This window comes from Stegastes partitus, unplaced genomic scaffold (assembly GCF_000690725.1).
Source record: "Stegastes partitus isolate 25-593 unplaced genomic scaffold, Stegastes_partitus-1.0.2 Scaffold16, whole genome shotgun sequence".
NCBI classification, from domain to species: Eukaryota; Metazoa; Chordata; class Actinopteri; family Pomacentridae; genus Stegastes; species Stegastes partitus.
Window position 1 is genome coordinate 1,213,288 of NW_007577747.1, and position 25,675 is coordinate 1,238,962.

Sequence of the window (25,675 nt, forward strand, 5' to 3'; positions counted from 1 at the left end):
CAAATTGTGATTTAGCTCATTGAATGTGCATGTGGATTGACTTGGTAAAGCACAATGCCCTTTAAAAACAAGACGCACAGCATAGGAGCTGTATAGTACAGTACTGAACTGATCGTTTGAACAACTTGCCCAGTGTTATGACTCTGAAGATGGAGGATCAGGGGAGGATCGGTACCATTTTTGCAATCTGGTCAGTAGAACTGTGAAGTAGATGAATCCATAAGTGTTTAATACATAAGTTAAAAAAAAAAAAAAGATCTAGTTCATGTCTGCTCAAACAGCTTTTCCACACTATGACATGAATGCAGGATGAAAACTCGTGCAGACAGCTTTACCAACTGTAGAATGAGCCACTGCACAAGTCATCTCAACTTTCACTCCGCCACAGCATCTTCCACATCAGAGTTAGCGTTCGGATCAGTGACAGCGCATTAAAGAAAACATCAGTCAGCATGAGGGAATTAGCTCCAACATAACAACAACTTGATATTTATATCAAAAGCATCCTGAGAGCTCCTGGCTTAGCTGGTGTAATCAGGTTAGCTAAACGTCTCCTGTGAGGAAGTAATCTACTTTGATGCTCTGTCTGCTACCAAAACACTGAATCTGTGTCAGGCTGCGCAGTCTGAGCAGCAACCACCAGTCCAGCCCACTCTGTAATTCAATTACATTAGTTGACTCATGTCCTACTTAACGTCCAGGCAGCCAACTGCCTGATTACGGAAGCCACAAATTGTCAAATAGCAAACCTGAATAAACATTTATGTCTCTCAAAACCAGGACGGTTGTAATTATCCTCCGTAATGTCATTTCACAGGACAGATGAAGTGCAGTGCAGGAGTTCAGCGGCGGGCTTCACTTCACAGATCATCTACAGAGAAATTCAAACAACTCTTCCTCCGGCAATTAGACTTTTTGATGAGCTCAGTTGGCCTGAACCAAACTTCTTCCCAGAGCCCAGAGATATTTAAGAAATGATAAATGATCAATGTGTTGCGTTCCATGTGATTGTGCATGTTCGCTGCTGTGCAAACATTAAATACGATTAATATGTGCAGAAGCATAGACTCCCAAGCATTGTGGGAAAGCAATGTTTTTGTTGTTGCTGTATTATCTTGAAACCAGTGAAACTAATAACTTATTTCTATCCTCTGACATTTTGTAGACAGTTTTGTAGAAGAGATAAAGACTGACAATGAAGCTACCATATGTTTGTGCATCGACGCATGACAAAATAAACCAATATCACAATGTTCCTCCTCATTAAAATGTGCTAAATCGTATTTGTTTTTGACAATTTATTGCACTCAGTATAAAGTAAAGTTTGTGTTTGCACATGATGGAGCTGATTTTAAAAAGTTGGAGCAACTATCAAGTCATTTAATGTACAACAAAACAGAGCTGCAGCCAACTATTATTGTCATTTATTATTTCCTAGATTAATTGATGAGTTGTTTGGTTGATGAAATGTCAGAAAATGGTGAAAAATGTTAATCAGTTGTTCCTAAACCTCAAGCTAACGTCCTTTAAACGCTTTGTTTAGTCCACAACGCAGATTTATTCAATTCACAGTCATAGAGGAGGAAAGAAATCACAAAATAATCCAATTTCAGACTTTTTCTAAAAAAAAATTAAAAAATATAAACACTCCAACTGATTATCAAAATATCAATAGAATAGTTGAAAATTAATTCATGAATTAATTAATGCAGCTCTACTGAAAAAAGTAAAGTAAAATGTGCCCAGTGGCAAAAACTCACCTTTACACCATTTATACAAAAAAGTCAATAAAATGTCAACTGAACAAATTAAAAATGTTCAAGGATTCAAGGAAATATTTTCAAGGCTTTAAAAAAATACAAATAACATACAAACAAAACAATATTACACAACAATAGGCTCTGACAATTAGTAGTTAACTATTAATTGTCAACTATTTTGATAGTCAGTTTGTATTTTAAAGAGAAAAGGTCTAAATTCTCAGTGATTCCAGCTTCTTAAATGTGAATACTTTTTTATTTCTGTCCTCCTCTCTGTCAATAAACTGAATGTCTTTGGGTTGTGGACAAACAAGACATCTGAGGACGTCATCTTGGACTTTAGAAACAACTGATCAACATTTTCTCACCTTTTTATATAATAATGAATCAGTTAATTACGAATATAATCAACAGATTAAGAAACAACGACATCAAGATCTCAGTTGTTATAAAGAAAAATTAGCTAGAAATCTCCACAAATACAGTAATTATGGAACGTACAAATTAAAAGCATGAACAGGTGGCATCAAAAACTGTTTCAAACTGAAAGAACAATTAAAGCAAACACATGAAAATGAAGTGAACCCAGTAGAATTGTGTTTTATGTCGATTTAAACTACAACCAATGAAGCAATTCATACATGAAACAATAGTAAGTTCTACCTGGACACCTGGAAACAAATCTACTGAGAATTATGCACATAGTAACACTATGATAAATGTCATAGCTGGTTTGAAAGACAGCTGCATAAAGAAGTGAACCCAGTCAGTTATTTATTACAAGTATAAAATATATATATGAAAAAAATCAACATGGGGCCAAATTTTAAGTCAGTCAGTTCAAGATGTTTGAACAAATCAATCGTCTCAAAGGTGACCCATCATCAAACAGAATAAGCAAACCAAAGGGATGTAATATTATACTTATGTATCTTCTTATTTACTACAAGTTTGTTATTATGAAGCCAGTTTTCAACCAGCCGAGATAAAATCGGATCAAATGACCAAATTTCCAAATTTGTCACTAAAGTTATGTTTCATAAGAACAACCTTTCTGTCCAGATTGTGTGTAATTAGTTGAATAGGAACCTCTTATTTATCCAGACTGTCCTCCACCAGTGTGTAATTTTGAATTCGTGTCTTCCTGCCTATAAATGTCTTTTCTGTGTCGGACCTTGTTGTGTATTTAAATTAGTCTCAACATGGAGTCATTAAAGTTTCATATTTTTGGATTTTTTTTTTAACGTTTCATTTGTGGTTTTTGCAAAGAGTCAATTAGAGAAATGTCAGAGGGCACAGAGAGCTCAGCTTCACTTCACAGGTTATATAACAAGGTTATATAACGGTTTTATATTATACACAGGCAGATCGTCTGTGTTGTACGTAGCAGTGAGTTGGTCAGAATTTATAGAAGCAGCATTAGTTCTTTGGTGATGCACGCTTCAGATACGTCAGATGAAGGCAATAGTTCATCTTACTCTAACTTAGAGCTTTACATGTGAGTGATTTTACAAGAAAAACTTCTGTCATGGTTTCTCCTTGTCAGTGACTTTGTGTTTTCATGCTTTTAACACATTTTTATGGTTCAAAGTTCAGATTTCAAGCAGCTAAACACAAAAACCTTCAATGCATCTGTGATTTTTCATCTTGGTCACACAGCATCAAAGTCATCTTGTTGTTTAAATGTAGTTTTCAAACTCTTTCCAAGTTTTAATGCAAACTTTTATTTTAGAAATACCACCGTTTGGCCACTAGATGGAGCTACTTGCCCATGCTAATGAAGCCTCCAGCACCTTGTTCTGTATGCAAATATGTCACCTGATATGATGACTTCTGGAGGACAAATAACACACAAATGAAGCTGTAATAAACACCTAATTATCACTGAGAACATATATGTTTAAGAGTAGTTCTCCAAAATTGACCATCATGGCAAAAACAGAAGACAACAGGCTTAAATATCAGAGTTTAGTGGAGCTGTTGTCTGTCTTTCACTGGTTAAAGAATATAAAAAAGAATTAATTTTTAAAAGTTTATTTATGTTTATGTAAAAAATCAAATGCAATAATTTGTTTGATAATTATACAAAAAACAAAAAATAATTAATTTCAGTATTTCTTCTCCACTGACTTTAATATTTATTTTTCTTGTATGCAGACTAAATCGTTTCACTCATTTATTTTGTCATAATGATGCAAAATAATATTTAGCATTTAAAATATTATAATTATTATAATAAACATGACAGATTCTGCATGAACATTAAAAAAAATACATATTTAAGGTATTATTATAAATATTTAAAATACTACACATGTCAACTAGGAATCTGTCATACTTAGAAATGATTTTTAATATTTTTTTTCATGTTTGTATTTTTTTTACCTGCTGATTTTCCAGAGATTTTAAAGTTTAATAAATCCCTAGTGGGGACTTTTCCTTCATTCAGAGCGCTGATCACCGTTTCTTTATTCTAGAAGAACAGGAGCGACTTTTATCACACGTCTCACCCTGAGGTGATGCTGAGGTGGTGCTGAGGGGACTCAGACCTCTCGGGGCATCCTCTACCTGTCCGCGCTGATTGACAGCCTCCTCCACGAGCCGGGACGGCGGGCTGCGCAGCACAATGGCCGGGGGAGAGGCGGTGGGAGGGCGGGCAGGAGCACCGCTATCCAATGGGATCAGCGATGGGAGGGAGTTTGCCGAACTCCAGCTTTGTCCTAACTTATGACTGAAGCGTCTGCACCGTTATTCCACGGGACGGGTGCGTAGCTCAGCCGCCTGCAGACGCTTCCACACCGCTGACTTGCGCCCCAAACTTTGGATAAACTTTTTCTTCTTCTTTTACGCATCTCCCAGGAGCCCGGAACTTTAACTTTTTCTCTTTTTTTTCCCTCTTGTCTTTTAAAAGGCTTGTCAGATTCCGTCCTGAGAATGCATATTTGAGGAGTTGAAATGAAACTTCCCTGATCTGCAGGAATCATTCTCTCCATTCACAGGATTTGGTTGCAATTAAAGCGGAGCGCTGCGCAGGATAAAGGAACTGCTCCTGGAGTACTTTGGGACGCTGATTAAGTGTGGAGAGAGCGGTTGCTGGGTTTCCCATTGACTTTCTGCGTGCACATTTGTTGGAATACAATGCTTTAGTGACTCCTCGGTAAAGTTGATGCATCATAGGCATGGACTCTGTCTGAGAAAGGTGGACTGGCTTTGTGACCATGGCGCTCGCAGGTAGGGGCTCCGGCCGGTTTCATTTGATTTTACTCATGTTGTGGACTTTGTCGCAGTACTCAGCATCCAGCCAAGTCCGTCAAGAGTTCCAGGTCCTGGAGGAGCAGCCCATCGGCACCTACGTGGGCACGATAGAGACCAAGCCCAGCTTCACGTACCGCTTCAGCGAGAGCCACAAACTTTTTGCAATTAACGGCACCACGGGAGTGATTTACACCTCGGCGGTGATCGACAGGGAGCTTCTGCAAAGTGATGTCATCAACGTGGTGGTGCTGTCCAGCCAGCCCACCTACCCCACCGAGGTCAGGATAGTGGTGCTGGACATCAATGACAACTCTCCGGTGTTCCCAGACGCGTCCATAGTCGTGTCCTTTAAGGAGGACGCCAGCAGCGGCAGGCAGGTGATCCTGGACACCGCCACGGACTCCGACATCGGAAGTAACGGAGTTGATCACACCACGTACAGAATAGTGAAAGGCAACGAGCAGAGGAAATTCCGCCTGGATATTACAGTCAATCCTAGTGGAGAGGGGGCATTCTTGCACCTTGTTTCAACCGGAGGCTTGGACAGGGAAGTGAATCCCTTCTACCAGCTCCTCATTGAAGTGGAGGACAAAGGAGACCCGAAAAAGTTTGGTTACCTGCAAGTAAATGTCACCATTCAAGACATAAATGACAACCCCCCTATTTTTGAGCAAGACCAGTATCAAACCAGCGTGTTCGAGGATGCAGCAGTAGGTTCCAGCATTCTGCAGATCACAGCATCAGATCAGGATGAGGGAGCCAATGCAGAAATCAGGTACTTTTTAGATGAGGGGACACCTTTCCAAATTGACCCCAAAGCAGGTACTATTATAATAAAAGAAGGTTTGGATTATGAGAGTAAAAAAGAGTATTCCCTGACTATTCATGCAGTGGATAACGGGGTGCCCTCTCTGTCAGGCAGGACAGAAGCCACCATCAAACTCTTAGATGTGAACGATAATGACCCTGTGGTGAAGTTCAGGTATTTTCCAACCACTTCTAAATTTGCCTCCGTCGATGAAAACGCTCAGATCGGCACAGTCGTGGCTCTGCTCACCGTTTCAGATTCGGACTCCCCCACCGCTAATGGTAACATATCTGTTTCAATCTTAGGAGGCAACGAGCAGAGACACTTTGAAGTGCACACGTCTCCTGTGCCCAATTTGAGTCTGATCAAAGTGGCCAGTGTGTTGGACCGAGAGAGAATCTCCTCGTACAACTTGACTGTGTCTGTGTCGGACAATGGCAAGCCTATGGCCAGGTCCTCCTTTGCCAGTCTGGTTATTTTTGTGAATGATATCAATGATCACCCGCCCATATTTCAGGAAACGCTGTACAGAGTAGATATCAGTGAAGACATACCAAAAGGCAGCTACATTAAAGGGGTCTCTGCAACAGATGGTGACTCTGGGCAGAATGCCAACCTGCGCTACTCCCTGGTGTCTGGAAACGCTTTGGGCTGGTTCTCCATCAGTGAAAACAGTGGTCTGGTTACCAGCGCCGCTTTGTTGGATAGAGAAATAGCATCTGAAATTGTGCTCAACATTAGTGCCAAAGACCAGGGGCTGCAGCCCAAGATTTCTTACACTAAACTGATAGTCAACATCACTGACGTGAATGACCAAGTGCCTACATTTACGCAGAGCACATATCACGTTCCCCTGGTGGAGCACGCTCCTGCCGGCACCGAGCTGCTGGTGCTGTCTGCCTCCGATGACGACCTGGGGGCCAACGGCACGGTCCGGTTCTCATTCGATGCAGAGACTCCAGCCAGCGTCCAGGAGCTGTTTCGCCTGGATGCCGTGTCAGGACGATTAAGCACAGCCGTGGAGCTTGACAGGGAGGATCAGGCCTCCTACTTACTCCACATCCAGGCAGCAGACGCAGGCAACCCCCCTCTGCACTCTATAGGAAAAGTCAACATCACCCTGTGGGATATCAATGACAATAGGCCAGTTTTCTACCCGGTGCAGTATTTCGCCAACGTTAAAGAGAACGAGCCCTCGGGTTCTTACGTAACCACTGTTTCAGCTACAGACCCCGATTTAGGCCGGAATGGCACAGTCAAATACATAATCACAGCCGGAGACGCTTCCAAATTCCGCATTAATAGCAACACGGGGAAAATTACCACGCTCGTGCCCCTGGATAGAGAGGAGAAAACTGCCTACCAGCTGCAGGTGACAGCAGCAGATGGTAGCGGCCTGCGCTCCCACACTCAGGCCATTGTGACTGTAACTGTGATAGACACACAGGATAACCCGCCAGTGTTCGGCCAGAAAGTGTACAGCTTCGTCATGTTTGAAAATGTGGGTGTCGGGACGGTTATAGGGACAGTGTCAGCCACCACAGTTGATCTGAACACAAACATCTCATATCTGATCACCTCAGGGGACCAGAGGGGGCTTTTTGTTGTAAACAGCGCAGGTCAGATCACAGCGTCCAGCCAGATAGACAGAGAGGAGCTGGGCTTCTATCAGCTGAAGGTTGTAGCCAGAGCTGGGGAGATCACAGGAGAGGCTTTTGTTAACATAACTGTGAAGGACTTAAATGATAATGCTCCTCATTTCATTCACTCTGTGGAGCATGTGAGCGCAGTGGAAAACTGGAGCACAGGTCACGTAATATTCCAGGCCAAAGCTTCAGATCCGGACGAAGGCACGAACGGCATGGTGGTCTATAGCCTCAAACAAAACCCCAAAGGCCTGTTTCATATTCATGAGAAGCACGGCCTCATCACGCTGACCGGGCCGCTGGAGGTCACGACGAGCTCCTACGAGGTCGAGGTCATGGCGTCCGACATGGGGGTCCCCCAGCACACGTCCAGCCTCGTCCTCATCGTCAGCGTTTATGACGTCAACGACAACTCGCCTGTGTTCGACCAGCTCTCGTACGAGGTCATCATCCTGGAGTCTGAGCCCGTCAACAGCCGCTTTTTCAAAGTGGAGGCCACCGACAAAGACTCGGGTCTGAATGGGGAGATTATGTATGACATCGCTGGTGGCAACACAGGTGAAGTGTTTGGCATCTTTCCAGACGGGCAGTTATACATCAAAGCAGAGCTGGACAGAGAGATACAGGACAGATACAACTTGGTGGTCGTAGCCAAAGACAGAGCCGTGGAGCCGCTGAGTGCCACTGTCAACGTCAGTGTGATCCTAGATGATGTAAACGACAACCGGCCACTCTTTAACAGCACTAATTACGTGTTTCATTTTGAGGAAGAGCAGAACAGGGGGTCTCTCGTTGGGCGGGTTTTCGCTGAGGATAAGGACTTTGGCCCAAACAGTGAGGTCAGATATACGTTTGAGACTCCGCAGCCCAACTTTGAGCTGAACGCCATCACGGGGGAATTGACCAGCACGCTGCAGTTGGACCGTGAGTCACTCATGAGACAAAGAGGCGCCGCCGTGTTCAGCTTTGTGGTCGTCTCGTCAGACCAGGGTCTCCCCAAACCCCTCAGAGACCAGGCCAAAGTGCAAGTTTACATTCAAGACATCAACGACAACCCGCCTAAATTCACCAAAGACATTTACCAGGCCTCCATCTCTGAATCAGCTCAGAACATGACACAACTGCTGCGCGTGTCTGCCTCAGATGTGGATGAAAACAAAAACGGACTGGTTCGTTATCACATCTCTGAGGGCAACGAGGAAGCTCAGTTTACTATTGACAGCAGCTCTGGACAGGTGACTCTAGTCGGGAAGCTTGACTATGAATCCACATCCTCCTACTCACTGAAAATCATAGCTGTTGATGCTGGAGCGGTTCCCCTGTCCTCCTCTTGTATGCTCAGCATCAGCATCCTGGATGAAAATGACAACTCCCCCTCCTTCCCTAAATCCTCGCTGTCTGTGGATGTCCTGGAGAACATGAGGATCGGAGAACTGGTGGCCTCTGTGACCGCCACTGATGCAGACTCAGGGCAGAACGCAGACATAACGTACAGCATCACAGCCACAAACAACCACGGCACCTTCAGCATCAGCCCCAACACTGGCAGCATCTTTTTGGTCAAAAAGCTGGATTATGAAACTCAGTCCTTTTATAAACTCAACATTACAGCAAAGGACAACGGCAGGCCGCCTCGCTCCTCGTCCATCCCTGTGGTTATTCATGTGAGAGATTTCAACGACAACCCTCCCATATTTACTCCCGGAGACATTTTCAAATCCATCTCTGAAAATCTTCCCATCTCTGCCTCGGTCATGACCATCACAGCTCACGACACAGATGCAGACATAAACGGGCAGCTGGAATATTCCATTATTCAGCAAATTCCTCGGGGAAACCACTTCACCATTGACCCGAGCACTGGGCTCATATACACCAACAGAGAAATTGACAGGGAATTCTCCAACCTGTTCGAGCTGACCATCAAAGCCACGGACCAGGCCGTTCCGGTTGAATTTCGCCGGTTTGCCCTGAAAAATGTCACAATATGGGTCACGGACCAGAACGATAACATTCCCACTTTCGTGTCCCAGAATGCCCTCGTGGCCGAGCCCAACATAGTCATCGGCTCCATCCTGACAACAGTGGTGGCCTTTGACCCCGACGACGGCGCCAATGGGGAAGTGGAGTACGAGCTTGTGGAAGGGGACTCGGACACTTTCATCATGGACAGGTACAGCGGGGACATCCGTCTGGCCTCCCAGCTGGTCCCGTCGCGGCTCATGTACACCCTCACAGTGTCGGCCACCGACCACGGCACCGACCGCAAGACCTCCAGAACTGAGCTGACCATCATCCTCCAAGGGATGGACGGGCCTGTTTTCTCACAGCCCAAATACATCACCATCCTGAAAGAGGGCCAGCCGCCGGGCACCAATGTCATCTCCCTGGATGCCTCGAGCCCGAGAGGCTCTGCAACCAAAGTGGAGTATTTCATTGTGGCAGTGCGCAGCGGTGGGAAAGCCGTGGGACGCCTGTTCACCATCGGCCGCCACACGGGAGTGATACAGACGGCTGCGGAGTTGGATCGAGAACAAGGGTCCGACCTCTACCTGGTGGATGTGTACGCCATCGAGACGGACGCCAGCCAGCCCAGAACACAGCGTGCTGAGGTTAGTACTCTGCTGACTTCTCTGTTCTCCACAGGTACTGGAAAGCCACCTTATATTTTGCACTGTTGGTCTATTTGATCTGTTTGGCAGGAAAAGGGCATGAACTCACCCACTGGCATTTGTTAGAGACGTTTGGATGAAATAAGTGTAATAAGATCAAGCTTTAAAAACAAAAAAAGGAAAATGAAACTGTCCAAGTCACACATAAACCAGAGCCACCTATTGCATTTGTGTGCTCATTAATTAAATTCTTTTTTTTTTTTACGCACAGCCCTGCATTATATTAAATCATAATTTTCTTGGACAGGAGTAAGAAAGGCTTGTTCTTTGGCATGATAACTTTATTGTTCCCGTTTCCAAAAACACACTAGCCATAACAATTCATCTTGAATGTGCCTCTTCTAATATTTGAACAGTCTGGGGAGAGGAAATGAGTGTTGCATGTCTTCTGCACGAGCTCCTCTCCTGTTCTCATGAACCGAAATGTTCTTATCAGTGGTTATGAACTGCACAAATCAAAAAAGGGCCACTTTTTAATTTCCCCACTGTAGACATGAATCATTCAAGGCTGCTGTTTCAGTTTTAGGACTCATGATAGTTTCCTTCGTGTCTCAAGTAGAAATAGGGAGAAAAAAAAAAAAAAAAGTAATTCATACGGTCTTTCTGTGCAGGTATGCGTCTTCACTGCCAGTATTACTGTGAGCCTTTGAGCCTGGGGCTGTTTTGGCACTGGGGTGGTCTTGGGGTGCCTTTATACCACCGGGAACTGCTCCACAGGCAATAAGTGACCATTAAAATTGGGTGACCTCTTAAGGCTTTGTGAAAAGATGCTGAGGGCAGAGAGACTGAAACTTAAGCTGTCCACTGAGTTTGCATTATGCGCTGCATCTTTTTTAGGCTTTCCCCAAAAAAAGATGGAGCTAAATTCTCTCAAGTGCAATGTGGGAACCCTAAGCCCAGTTCGGGTGGCTAAGGCCTCGCCGCTAGCCAAATGAAAAACAAATGTGATTCTATATCTGTTTTGGAAATTTTAACCAGAACCTGAAATGCCATGTTTTTACAGACTTGATGACACAAGGTGTAAGCAGCTTCTCCTCTCAAGAAATGTGGTTTGTGTTACTGCGTTTCAAAAATGCTTGAAGTGGAATGATTTAGGAGTTTAAGATTAGCAGGATGCATTTGACAGTTGTTATTGATGCCTTTTCAACCGCTGCAAATATTGAAGCTGAAATCCAATATAGCAATCAGTTATTTGGAGACAAACGCACATATTATTGAAATCAAGGATTACTTGGCAAAATCGTGTTAGCGAAGTTAACTTAAAGGTTTGCCCCGGCCAAATGGGAATATCAAATGTTCTCTCACTTTGCCTGCAGCGAAGATGGCAATCTGCTTTCCTCCAGACTCTACTGTCGGGCTAATGAGAGAATATCAGTGCTCCATTCCCAAACTTTAAACTTTAGATTGGTTTCATGCTAAGCTTGAACTTTCTCACCCCTCCGAGAGATGACTTTACCATACCACCTGGCTGAGCAGTCAGTCTCTCCGCTGTGAGAAGCGTGAGATCTAATAACTCGGAGGAATTCAAATGGTCCGTTTGGAAATGTGGGCCGGTTCTGTTGCAGCCGCCTTTGTGGCTGCGTTTTGAACAACAGCGACGATCAGGTCGTATTCACGCTGTTTGTGCCTCCGCTGTCGATGGGACCTCGAAGCACAGTGTGGTACTATAGTGTAAACCTTCAGACTTAGACTAATGTTTTTCCAGTGCAGTGTTTATACACCAGATACCCGGTAGCAACAGGGGGATTATTTCCATCCCTGGGGTTGTGACCCTTTCACATTCTCCATTTCCCATTTTCCCCATTGATTGGACGCATGAGGGAAATTTGGCATTTTTCCCCCTCTGCTATGCGCCATGTGTGATGTTGTGGAAGCAGCCTAACAAAGAGAGCTCGGCTGGACAGGCTTTATCGGCGCTCGTGATCTTAAACAGCTCAGGAAGTTTGATTGTTAGCGATTGTCGGTCACATCTGTCTGTCTGTCGACCGTCGGTGCCTCCTGGCTCCCATCTGGCTCATGTACGATCCTCATTCAGCCCAACGGTGGTCCTGCAGTGAGCTGCAGAAAGTCAGACAATCATATTTTGGTTGTTGCAATGCAGAAAGTGGCAGTTTGGAATGTTTTTAATATGACTTCATTACCCAGAAATCCGTGTTTCTTCCTCTCTTGTCCTACTTTGGGTAAATATGCTGAGGGGAAAGAAAAAATGTCTTGGCAGCAATTTCATGCATTGTTGGTGAATCCAGATTCCACGCATAGTTTAGAGGAGGATGTTTTTTATTTCGCTCAGAGTTTTGATTCATCACATCCTGCAGTGTCCTTGTTTAGAGGCAGAGAGAAGCCCCCCTCCACTCCCCTCTCCTGTCCCCATAAATCACAGCCAGTAAACCGACTCTGACTCACCTATAGCACGCTGCTCTCTCCGAGCTCAGGTTCTGATTCACTTTTTCACCACCGGTGATGTGACAGCAGCTGTTTCCCATCAGCCTGGTCAATACAAAACACCTGCAGATCACTGCGTGCTCTCCGTCACTGAGCTTCGATCTGCCAGTGAGGTGATGTTTCATGTGTTCGAGAGTATTTCTTGCAAATATTTCAATTCATAATATTTTGACATAGTTGGGAATTATCTGCTACGAGAGCTGCAAGTAAGGTTTATTTTTATAGTCGATTAATCTTTTGATTATATTCCTGATGGATCTATTAGTTAATTGGTTTATAAAATGTCAAAAAAAAGGTTAAAAAATGTCCTAACATGATGTCCTTATACGTCCTGTTTTGTCCACAAACCAAAGATGTTCAGTTTAGTCATTGAGGAGGAAAGAAACCTCAAATATTTGCATTTAGGAAGCTGGAATCTGAATGTTTATACTTTCTCTTTAAAAAAGAATCTCAAGCTGATCGATGGTGGGGATTACTTTAATAGCTAATGATTTATTCATCCTCGCTGCTCTGCTGGATAAATGATAGAAAATGAGTTGTTTGGTGTTTCAGAAACATCCGTCACAACTTCCCAGAGTTTAAGAACCGCTTTTAAATGTCCCGATTTGTACAACTAGAAGTCCAGAACCACAAATGCTAAGATTGGAACGATCGGCTTTATGAACTTGCAGCAAACATGCGATTTCCAGAGGAGGTCTTAAAGCGACCTGCAGGTGCCTCTGAAAGGTTTCGTAGAAGAGAGTCGTTGCACCAGCTGGCCTGTCAGCCTCCTCCGTCTGTCATTATGCTCATTATGTAAAATATGGCCATATACCCTATATGTTTATGTAACTTTAATTTGCCAGAATGGTCTTTTGGGATCTTTTTTAAGAGTCCTGGTTAAATAGCAGCACAGTTATGTTACACAGCTTCCATTTGTGGCTAGCGTTGGCAGCTTTTTGCAATTGTTGTGGTTTCTGCAAACTTTTTTTCGAGCCACCTTTCAAAGTCTCTCAGTTTCCATAACTGAGAGTTGGTGCGAGTGTTCCTTTAAAGGAAGAAGTGATTACAAACGTGGAACAATAGAGCAATCGCAGAGATCTCTGTGGTCTGTTTCTTATCCTCTATAGTCTCTCCCTTCATCTTCCTCCTCGCAGACAAACCCTGCAGCCCTTATAGACCAGGACTGCTACAATTGTTTTCTTAAACTCACTGTGAATCAAAATGAAGTGCTGTTTTTTTTTTTTTCTTCTCGGTGAGGCCCTCAAGTGCCACATCAGTCCTTGCCCCCTCCTCGCAAAGGCATTGTTCCCCCCTGAAAGTAAACACAGTCGGAGTGTTCAACAGGCCTTCCTTTGTTTTCCTTCGCAGATAAAGTGTTGCGCTGGCCTGGCCGCGATTCGGGAGGCTTTTATTATTTTTTTGTCTGTGCCAGCGTCTTGCCTTGGCAGATTTAGGAGTGCGTATGGATGCCCCTGTCAGCCAGCTTTCCTCCCCTCTCCTCACCGGTGACGGACGTACGGTAGAACTGTTTGGACTCAGGGGGCTGAAGAAAGAAAAGAGTGTTTTGGGAGGGTTCTGGACATGTCAGACAGCGTTACTGGGAGTTGTGGGAATGAAGGAAGAGGTGGAGTGACGGGAAGCGTTTTTAGGAGGGCTCTGGAAGTGCCAGACACAGTCAGCACTGCAAGGAATCATGGGAAGCCGCGGTTCAGGATCACGTCCTGAGCAGGTGGGAGAACGAGGGCCCAGTCTGTTTGCTTGCAGCTTTTTGGACGTCGCAGTCGGGGAATGCAGATGGCTGAATCAGATAGTAGGGCTCAAATTAGTGTTGATCTCTGTTGCCATGGACGGTTTGATCCCCATTATATTCGCCACCCTCTTTGTTGAGCTGCAGATCTGTGTCTTTGCATCTCATTTGTATCCGCCTGCCTGTTTTGTGTCTCCGTGAAGCTGTTTGTGTCTCTGATTCATAAATCTCTTTGGCAACAAACTTCAAAGTCTTCTTTTCTTTTGCGTTCGCTGTGTTCTGGTGATGCTGAAGCTCCTCTAATGTGGGAAATGTGATTAGGGCATCTGAGGCAGTGTTTGAGGTTGTAGAGAAGAAAGAAAGAAAAAAAAAAAAAAACCCAGCTGAAATATAAAACCTGTAAAGCCAGCCAGGTCAGCGAGGCAGGAGAAGAAGGTCATGTACAGCTGGATGATTTGATACGGATGCTGGTTTTTGTTTGTGCATTTGTGTCTGTGTGTGAGAGTATTAATAAAAATTGAAATATTGATGAGTGCCAGAGAAAGGCCGAACAGTGTCACAGATAGCTCCCCGAGCTGAGCGTTTAGTGTTCTTTGTTCAGCAGGAAGAAGAAAAAAAAAAGCAGTACATTCGATTTATACACAAGTTTAGTATTAAAATTTCATGTTTCTCAGAAGGCACATTTTTATAAGAACTGGAAGAGGCTGATGCAGAACAAACTGCATCCTTGTGTATAATAATTCATGGTCTAATATTTTGTGTGTGTCTTTACTTGTGCTGGAAGCAGGGTGGTAACACACCGGTCCTGGCCACAACCGGGGTTGTAAATTCACACCATAATCTGGCCGGACACGCGTTTTTGAAATGGTCATCGAAAAGGTGACGCATCTGCTCGGCCTTCTGGGTAGGTGGTCTCGGCGGGCCGAGCGTGACGCCGCGTGTGAACCGGCGCTGAGGAGTCGCCTCGGAGCGTCTGCCCGTTTTACGAGACGCCGTCGCCATAAAAGTTGGATAAACATTCAGTTGTGCGTGGATGCGTGTAAGCAAATGCTGCCAAAAGCCCACAGACACACACAGAAAGCGCCAGCTCAGACTCACACAGACTCGCTCTCAAGTGCAGGAAAACATTAAATGGTAGCAGCAGTCAAAATAATTCAGCTTCATTTAGATTATTATGATTATGTTACTGTCAAATAAGATCATCGGGATACTCTGAGACTCCCGATTCAGCAGATTCTGAGTGAACCTTGATGAAGTCGGTGGTTTATGTCCTCATTTTATTGTACCGGACTGTTTGTTAGTGTTTGTCTTGTTCCATTTATTTTGTGGCTCTCTGTAACTTTGTTTTAAACAGTGTTAAGCAGTTCCGGCTGCTCTCCAACCCGTCTGACCATCAGCGATGAGCATCGCCGTTACTGTTACCGTCTGCGGAACGCTTCAGTTTTAACGCAGCAGGTTTTCTTCTCCAAATCAGACTTTTTCCTCATCAGACGGCAGCGACCTGCACAACTCATAACACACGTTTGTCAGAGTCTGGGCTGGAAAGGTCAGGAGCCGGGTCGTATTGTTCTGCTGTGCCATGTCCAATAAAGTTAATCCAAGCGTCGCATTTGTAGCGAAAGAGCAAAACTGACCTTTTAATTTTTTTGGCCAAAAGCCACAGTGACTGTTAAATCCCACAATTCTCTTTACTTTCTCTGTCGTAGCGACCACACATGACCGGTCACCTGCTGAAGGGACTCAGGGGTCATTATCCAATTATGTGAAGCCACATTCTTGTGTTGCTCGCTGGTTTAAAATGAAGCTGCAAGAATTCATTGATTAATTGCCAACTGTTTTGATTAACAATTAATCTGTTTGGATCATTTTTAAGGGAACAGAGGAAAAGGAAAATGAGAAAAAATGGGAATATTTTCCTGGTTTCTTCCGTCCTCCATGACATAAAACAGGACAGGGTCATGCTTGAGCACATTTTTCACTATTTTCTGATATTTTATAGACCAAACAGCTAATCATATAATTCAATAAATAATCAACATGTTTTGTTTTTTTTGAGAACTTTCCACAGTTGGACTTTCTGTGTCTGAGTAAGTTCCTGTGTGACGGTTGTCTCCCTAATACAGATTCAAACTAATGTCCATGCAGCAGCCACTTTACAAGTACTACACATGCTCTGCAGTCTCAATATGTGGATACGACCTACTGCGCATGTATGGAAGCAGATTTATTAGTTCACAAAGATTAAAGACCCAAACAGAATTTGGTGTGGCAGCAATGAAATCTAGGATTGCGTCTTGTGACCGCACAGATTTGTCTTGTGACCGTTTTAACAAAAGACATCAAAGCTCTGATGATTGCTGACCTATTAACGAGTAATAACAGGGACGATGATTCCTTCTCTTTTTTTAGAAATCTGGTCTGAATCAGGACGTATCCAATCAGAAGAAGTTAACAAGATTAGGTGTCAGACCGGGCGTTTCGGCTCTGTTTTATTTGGCAGTTTTTAAAGCTGCCGTGGACACATTTGGATCCAGTCGAAATTGCTGAGTGAAATCCAGACATTTGGTAAAAATACACAAAAATTACCTTTAAGCCCTCAGCGGCATTGCCTGAACTTTGTAACACCCTTTGTATTGTCTTCTGCGGCAAACTGAATTGTCCTGGTGTGGTAACCCCACCCAGCTCCACTCTAAACAGGTTAAAACGCAAATTATTTACATATTCTATTTTCAAACACGGTTTGCCACTGAATTATGTTCATGAAGGGGAATGTGCATGTGTATTAAAAGAAAAGTCTCTCAGCTCTGCGGTTGACCATCCGCAACTTTTCTTTTTCTTTTTTTCCCCTCTCTCTCTCTCTCTCTCTCTCTCTCTCCCCCTTTCTGCCTCATGCAAAGTCAATGCAGGACCTTGGGTTAGAATAATAAATGAATGTGGCCAGAGCTCGGTATGCTCCACGGAGTTTTGCATCATCAGGTTTATTTTCACTTCAGAGATGCATTTCTCTTGTTGTGTGACTTTGATTGTCACGCCTCATTTGGGAGAGGGTCATTCCTCTGTCTTAAGCGCACATGCTCGGACCAAATGCCCGCGACTGAAATAGTATGAATACCCGCGGGGAATGCCTTTCTGCTTTGGTCCGCCGAATCAGGCGTGCGTGATCAAAAGTGCTCCGTTTTTTTTTGTGCTGCGGCGGCGGCGGGAGGGATTTGTTCGAGCGCAATCAGAACGCCCCGTCAGAAGCGGTGATCTAAAGTTTCCGAGCTTTATAGTCGCTCAACCGCAGAGAGTTTGATTGGGAGTAGTTGAAGTGATCAGGTAGAGCTATGATTCGGTTTTTTTCCCTGAGCAAGTGTTACACAGGGAAATAAATCTTAAGCCTGAGTATGACTACATCCCAGAGATTTCTTCATCACTTCTCCCCGCGCTGCTCTGACTGTGAAGGGACCATAAAATATGCCCAAGTCTCTCCAGCTCTGAAAAAAAAAGTAATGTTCCACTACTTTCTCTTGTAAAACGGAGGGAGTCAGAGCGAAAGAGGCAGAGCGGTGGGTTGATTTTGGCACATATTCTCTGCGGTAATAATGGATCCCAGCTACAGAGTGATTTGTTCTTACACGTGACTTAGAGAGCTCTCTAGCATCAACAAACACTCGAGCGTGTCCACATGCAGAAACACACACGGCAAATTTCCATTGTTTTCAGAGCTCAGGCTTCACCGTGCTGCCTCGCTGACCCGTCGCTCTCTGCTTTGTGTCTCGAAAAAAGCAAAAAAAAAAGAGCTGCACTTTTGCACATCTCACTTCCCGCTGGCCGTCCATCAACGGCACCTCTAAAGTGACATTTAGTGCGCTCGGCTCAGTCACAGATCCTCCCACCTCCAGGGACATCAAACGAGAAGGAGAGAGAGAGAGGATGTGCCGGTTTTCTGCTTGGTGTGCAGTGTTCTCACGTGCACACACATGCACGGACGCACACACCTCATCTGCCCAGCTTGCGGTAAGACGAGCGACCCGCAGGCAGGAAGGGGTATCACCCGCTGCCCGGGCAGATAATTTAGGAGCTGGATGGGGAGATGGAGGGAGGAAAAAAAAAAAAAGAGTGGAGGAAAGAGGAGGAGGGAGGCAGGGTGGTGAGGTTTGAGCTGAGAGAAAGGGAGGGAGAGCCGGAGTAGGGCTTTAGTGTCAGGAGCAGGAGACAAGCAAAAGATAGACTGGCACCAGAGAGCCAGAGCCTGTGTTATTGTTATCTCCCCTCTTATTTTATGAGTTTTCCATCAGGACATCGGCTGTAGCTCCCGCTCTGCATGCTGCTCGCTTTATTAAGAGGTTAACCATGTTGTGATTTAGCATTTGTACAGAGCTGTTTTTTTTTTTTTTGATGTTTTCGAGCTGTGTTGTTGTGATAATATTACTTTTCAAGCTTGCAAAATCTCTGCAATCTTTTCCTTTTGCTTGGTCTTCTGTGCAGGTCTTAACTCAAAAAATAAGCCAAGCCACAGTTGATTTGCAGCTGTTTTCAATTTTGGAATTGAAATATTTCAGCTCTCGAAATGTCTCCGCATGACTTTTCCTGCTCTCAATTTCTGTGCGAGTTGTTAGATTTTTAAAAAAAATCGTGCAATGGACTGTTGGTTGTAATTCTGTTCAGGCTCTTCGTTTGACAGCGTGTTGGCCGTGTCTGGATGAAGATCCACTGACCAATGCAGTGTGATCTAATGGGGATTTCTTCTTCTATACTAGAGCTGTTTTTAATGTTTTGTTACTTTGGGTTTCTCTGCTTTTCGAATTACATCTAATGCAATAGTGTGAAGTGTTACTGAATTTATTTAAGTGCAGCTCAAACTCACTGAACTTTGTTCAGTTCTAGTGAAGATGTAAAAGTTTGACTTGAGTTTAAAATTAGACTTGCAATGATTATTTGGTCGGTTGTCAACTATTAAATGATTTGCCAACTATTTTGATGCTCTGATCAAGTCTCAAAACAGTTGGCGGTTAATTTATTTGTCTCTAATCTCTAAAAAGGTCAAATTTTCCTGTTCAAGCTTCTTAAAAGTGGGTGTTTTCTGTCGTCTTTCTTCCTCTGTGACAGTAAATCTCTCTTTTGAGGACGTCACCTCAGGTTTTTGAAAATAATGATTTATATTTTTCCCCATTTTCTAACATTTTAAAGCCCAAACAACTAATCTGTTAAACAGGATTAACAGAATGAATAATCGACAGAATAATGAAGAATGCAAATGATGTTTAATTGCATTTCTACTTAAAATAAGGAACAAAGTCTCAAGTTAAGTGGTTAAAGGGTCAGTTCACCTAAACTACAATACCCAGACTTTATCATGGTGCACCAAGTGATGCAGAGTTTTTAGTTTATTAGTCTCTAAGATTAAGATAAGATTAGGATTAGATTTAATTTGAGTTTGCAGATTTCGTAACAACTGTCCAGATGAACTGAAATCCACACACTGCAACAATATACTTCTGGATCTATGTGAGAAAAACATGTTGCTTCTAATTAAATAAACTGTTTGAACCGACAGGTGCTTCTTATCGGGTATTTCTGTGCAGCACGCTTGTCTCTGAAGCACCTTACAACTCTCCAGAAAATATAAGCTTCTTCAGCCATTAAATTGCCCGTACACATCACCCTCCCATGGGTCATTTTGCAGAAAGGCTGTGGTTGTTTGAGCACGTAGCCGAGTGGAACGTCTCGGGAAAATAGCTTGTGGTCACCAAGACAATAACTGCAGAGCATGACCCTCACTTTGGAGGATTATTATCTCATTCAAGGAGATTCTTGGATCAGGGTCGGCTCTGTGCTGGCGCTGCTACTCTGTATTTCCAAAGCAATAATCCTAAAGCATCTTTTGCAGCGAAATATCAAGAGAGCACACGGGATGCAAGCTTCGCCTTCAAACGTTTCCATCTCGCACCGCGTGGTCTCTGCATGGCAGCTCGCAAGAAGCTGGCCCTCCATCGCAAACACAACACTGTGTTTACACAAAATTTGAACAACTGATCTGCTGTCAGAAACAGAGAGCAGCAAGAACTCCTGGCTGGAAATAGCTAACCATTTTGGTGAATGCGGCCTTCCTCTCCCCTCTCCAGTTGGGTCAGTTTAATTGAAAGCAGCTGGCGAGGGTTCTGGGCAGCGATGTGCGGGTCTAGTCAACGTGACTCAGGCTCTCGCTTGGGATCGGGGGTACCTGAGCTGCCCTCCCCCCTCTGCCTTTGTTGTCTGACAAAAAAAGTTAAGCTTTTATTAAAGTTGGTGATATCTCGAGCAGCGAACGAAAGGAAAGTTGAGCTCCGAGAGGGCGAAAGAGAAAGCTGTGGCTCTGGTTTCGATTACATTCGTTGACACTGTGCTATTTTTACTCTTTTTACTTCTTTTCTCTCTCTCTTTTTTTTTTTTTGCCCACTCTGTGATTTTCCTATGCAAATGCATGAAGTGGCCTAATTTCACCAGACTCTATTGTGTTGGGATGTTGAGGTGTAATTTAACAGAGTGCTGTCCTCAAAGTTGACTTTATGGTCTCCCCTTTCAAACACTGGGCTATTTTGACCTTGCTTGGGGTTGTGTGTGTGTGTGTGTGTGTGTGTGTGTGTGTCTGCTTGCTCCTTCTACATGCTTTCAGCCCTAACCAGTACTGCTCTTGCATACTTTTTGCACAATCACCAAATCTTGGCGCCCTCTGCTCATTTTTTTCTGCAGTTATCCTGCTTGGCGTCTCTGGCACTGACACGTAGCTCACCGAGATGAAGAAAAAAAACAAAAAAAAACAGCCCACAGAAAAATGAATCATCCCAAACGTTGTCTAAACTTGGCCGGCCTGCTGTTGACAGACAGATCGTAATGAAGTCTCCCTCCCAGGACACTGAGTTCTTATGGTATTACATGGAGGGTGATCAGATATTACATTATGTCTGTGTCTCCTCCAGGGGGGCTGCTGCTATTGGGGCTTCACTCACACTGAGGTGTGCAGGCTGAAGCCTGTGGGGGGAAATGAGGTAAAACTCCCCCCAAAATCTGCCACCTGACAGGCTTCACAAACTCAATATTTTTTAATTAACTTACTATAAGCATGGATATCTTTAAGCGTGCAAATAAATCTTTATTGTAGGAAAACATAAAGCTGCTCGATTGGTGTTGGAAGCAGCTATGTGTTGCTTGCTGCGCTGCCAATAGTTATTTTTTTCCCTCTTTGATGAAGGAAAACAAGATTTTAAAGGGAAACTGCAACTATTTTGCACTTGAACACAACTTTCAGAGCGATATTGGATTTTAATTTACATTGTAGTTGTGGAAGTGACACATCAATGTATGGATTTCTATATATAAAAAACTATCAAGCCTCTGAACCGCAAGCAGTTTCTGATTTTTTTCTTTTTGCTCATTTTTACTCACTGTGGCCTTATTGTTTACTACACTTTAGTGGCCTGTACCTCTTTGGCAACAGCACAACCATGGCTAGACTTTAAGGCAACTCAATAAGGTCTTTTGTGCAGTGTAACTGTGTGTATGTGGTTTATACCGTTCACATCTTTATTCTTTTTTCTATGCTTGCCTCTCTGCACAGCCTGCAGTTCAATCCAGTTCAGCCTCAAAGTGTTTGTCGTGTGAATCACGGCCGCAGCTGAGTCACAAACGGCTTCATGGTTGCCACAATGATTTCTTGTGTTTTGCAGAATCTGCTTAGAGCATACACTTTTGGCTTTTTAATTTTATTTATTTTTTAATGGGACATCTAAAATAAAGTGATTTTGATCAAATACCACAGTTTTAAGCTTTGGCTTTTTTTTAAAGATTTGGTTAATTTCCCAGATGGAACCGCATGTCACAGATGAGAACTGCAAGACCTGTCAGAAAGTTTGAAAATACACCAATTCTTCCTGTTTTTACAGTCCCTGGCTCTTGTAAATGCTCTAATTTTGCAGATTTTTTAAAAAACAACATGCCTTTCAGACCCGCCTGTGGGTTTTGGGGTTCAGAGAGTTAAATTCAGGTCAGTCTACTTGTCATGTTGACTTCTAATCAGCCGCTGAAAACAGTAACGTTCAGTGTCAGTATAATTTCTCGTGTGGCTCTGGAGAAGCTTAGGCTTGGACACTGCAGACCTGGGCAGTTTATTGGGCAGTCGTATTGGAGCACCAATTTTTTTTGACTTGAAAATACCATCCAAGTCATAATTACAGTAGGGAGGCTCTGAGTTTTCTGCAGGCGCCCGTGTATCCAACTTGTTGGCCTGACAATTCACACAGCTTGACCCTCACCAAAGGACTTTTACATTATTTTTCTTTTTGACTATTTTATTAAAATAAGCCTCTTGCCAACCATCAAGTTTCTAGCAGTGCAATATACACATAGTATCCCATGTACCTCACCCTTAAACGTCTGCAGCCTTCGGACACGCCAGCTGCCCCGGTGCTAATCCCTCCTCTCCCAGATTTACACATGATCCTGCAGACGTTTGATGCCATTTGATGCAGATATTTGATAATGAGTGAGTGATCCAATGAAAAGAAGCACTCTCAGGACCCCTCCCAGTCAATCACGTCACCTTTGACCTCACTTGGCAGGACTCGAGCGGAAGCGCTGCCACTTGTCTTGGCAGCTAAACAACCGGCTGTGTGTGTCTGACTGGATATACTCTGTCAGACAGTGTGATTGTGTTTCATCGGGCCGATAAATGTTTGTGTGTATGTGTGTGTACGCGGGCATGTTAACATTTGACAGTGAGTCCTACAGCGTGGTGGACTGGCAGCCAGAGTGTGAACTCTGCGTGCTTTCTTTATTCCTCTGACGTCTGACAAGGCTGAGGCGCTGTTGGTAATGATGTGGTTATTACTTCCCATCATGCCTCACTGCAGGCCGGGCCGTAAAACAGTGCGGTATATTCTGTGTCCCTCACCGGCTGCCTCCGGAGGCCAGCTCTCTGCGGCTCCTTTATGAAGCATTTTTCACTCTGTTGCGACACTTTCGGACACGCTCGTGAAACCTCAGCCTTGTTTTATTCTACTTTTCTGTCATAGACTGTTTTGGCTTTTGCAACAGTATCGTTTTATATATGTGATGGCTGCATGATGTGTTTTTTATATTGCCTACCAGCTTAAAACAGTTTAGATGTAACCTTACTCTAAAATGCACAGATCTGTAAAGTCCCTGCTTCTCTCTCCACTCACCCCTCCATCACTCGCTGCAGCTCGAGCACACCAGCTCAACTGTACACAATGGCAAGTTAGCTCAAAGTGTTCAAACTAGAAAAATTCTGAAGAAGAATGATGCAACAGAGAGTCCTTCCTTGCAAGCAGACAGTGTTGGTTCCTGATGGGTTTGTTGCATTTGAAAAAAATCTGAAGATTTAAGGTGGAAATGCTCAGTCATGCTGTTGAACGCTTATTTCACTCACGATGTGTCTTCGAGCATATAAAAAACATAATATATAATCATATAAAAGATTAATTTAGTCGAGCCTCTCATAACTTTTGTGAATGAGATTACCTTTAAATGTTTAGAGTTGAATAAGTAATGTAAAAATGGTCGCTTCTGCTTGTTTGTAGCCTGATATCGCAACACTACGACCGACTCTGTCCACGACTGTCCATTTCCCAGTCGTAGCTGCTTTCACTGAAAAAGTCTTGATGCACCCAGTTAGCTTCCTAAACAGAATAAAATTAACACCAAGCTGCCAACTGTCGTGGACCACGTAGAAGCTAAAGAGCAAAATAATGTTCTCAAGAGTTAGTAAAGACGAAAAGCTACAAGTAAAGTGTATATTTGACTCGATTGAATGCTAATGTCTCCTGTTCCATGTCTGCAATCAACTTCTGTGACGTTCTAATATTCTAGCGTTGTATTTACAGCTTATTCCGCTGCCCCCAAGTGGCCAAAAATGTAACTAATGCTTGTTAAAAAAGTGTAGAGATATCATTCTAGAAGTAAAATACTTATTCGTGAAAATTCTCAAATGTGGCACCCCCTAGTGGTCGTACCAGGACATGGCAGATGAACGACGCAGCAAACTATAAACAGACAATTCAATTCAACTTTCTCTTTATACAAAACATCCATCAGAAAATTTTAATCATCTTATAATGACATAACATTTTTTTCGCACAGTGGCTTTAAGTGTCGTCGTATTTTGCATTTCGCTCCCGTTGTCCTTTTGAATTCTCGGTATGCTCTTTGGGAATCAAGCTCTCAACATGAAAATCAATCAGTAACAGGGCATGGGCATCAGATTTCGAATTGTCTTTGAAACTCAAGATTTATTCGCAGGCTTTAAGCACGACCCCCGCTGTTGAGTTTGCACGAGCCCTCTACTTAGGCCGTGAGGAAGTCATAGTTGCCCCAGGCCTGGAGTAATGCCAGCTGTGGTCATATGGAACCAGTTTGATTCCCTCGACTGTCAAATGCCCCGTCTGCCCCCAGCGTATGACTCCAGATGGAGGCTGCGTGGACATGGTGCTGTTTGGTATTAACACAACAACGACGTCAGTCTCTTGTAAGAGTTGCCTCCTCTCTCTCCACCGCTCGGGGTGTTGGGTGACTAAGACGGCAGATGTTGAGGTATAAGGTGGATTTGACACTGACACTTATTCAACTTTCTTAACTTCTCTGTGCATGTGTGGAGATGTTGTTATCGTCAAAATAGGTATTTCCTTATTGAGAATAATCAGTTTTACACTCACATGCCACCTGCAAAGAAGCGAACTTTAAATAAGCAGAGTGGGACTGTTTGGGCTGAATGATGGTTTTTGAGTGTAACAATGCAGCAAAGGGCTTTTGAGGATGCTAGTTGTGCAATTTTGTAATGCTCCTGGCCTTTACATGAACAATACATGCATTTTAAAGGACCATACGGCCGTGCATGTCTTCGTGACACAATCTGGAAACCAAGCTGCTGTGTTTTAGAAAGCTGAATATAGATTTCCTGCCATTGATTCTTGCACAAACTCTAAGAGCTTGAAACCTGCTACAGCTGTGTAATTTGTTCAAAAACATTAAGTGTGCATTTATTGTTAGATGCAACTTTTTTTTACACTGTTGTGGTGTTGAACATGCAAGCATTGGTGTAACATTAACAGAAGTTAATACAAAAAATGCACATTTGCTGTGATTTAGTTTATATGTATTTCATTTCATAATATCAATAGAAACTGGTGGCTCATTGGAACTGAAGGAACATTTTAAAATTCAAGCAGCAACATGATTTGTTGTTAAAAAGCATTAACTGGAAAACCCACTTCAAGTAAAGAGAGACACACGTAACTAGATGTTATTGGTACCCTGTGTGTTCTGCACCTCTTGCACAATCTTTGCTGAATTATTCTGGATTTATGCTAAAAAGATGAAATAAGACG

General features: G+C 43.5%; 1 protein-coding gene across 1 annotated transcript in view; it reads left to right on the forward strand.

Moving 5' to 3' along the window:
* The first annotated feature begins 4,524 nt into the window (after positions 1 to 4,524).
* fat4 (FAT atypical cadherin 4) overlaps positions 4,525 to 25,675 on the forward strand; it is a 122,194-nt gene continuing 101,043 nt past the window's right edge. The window contains exon 1 of the mRNA XM_008291166.1: positions 4,525 to 10,081. Coding sequence (XP_008289388.1) covers positions 4,979 to 10,081 — 5,103 coding nt within the window. The 5' untranslated portion in view covers positions 4,525 to 4,978. The remainder of the gene's footprint in view (positions 10,082 to 25,675) is intronic.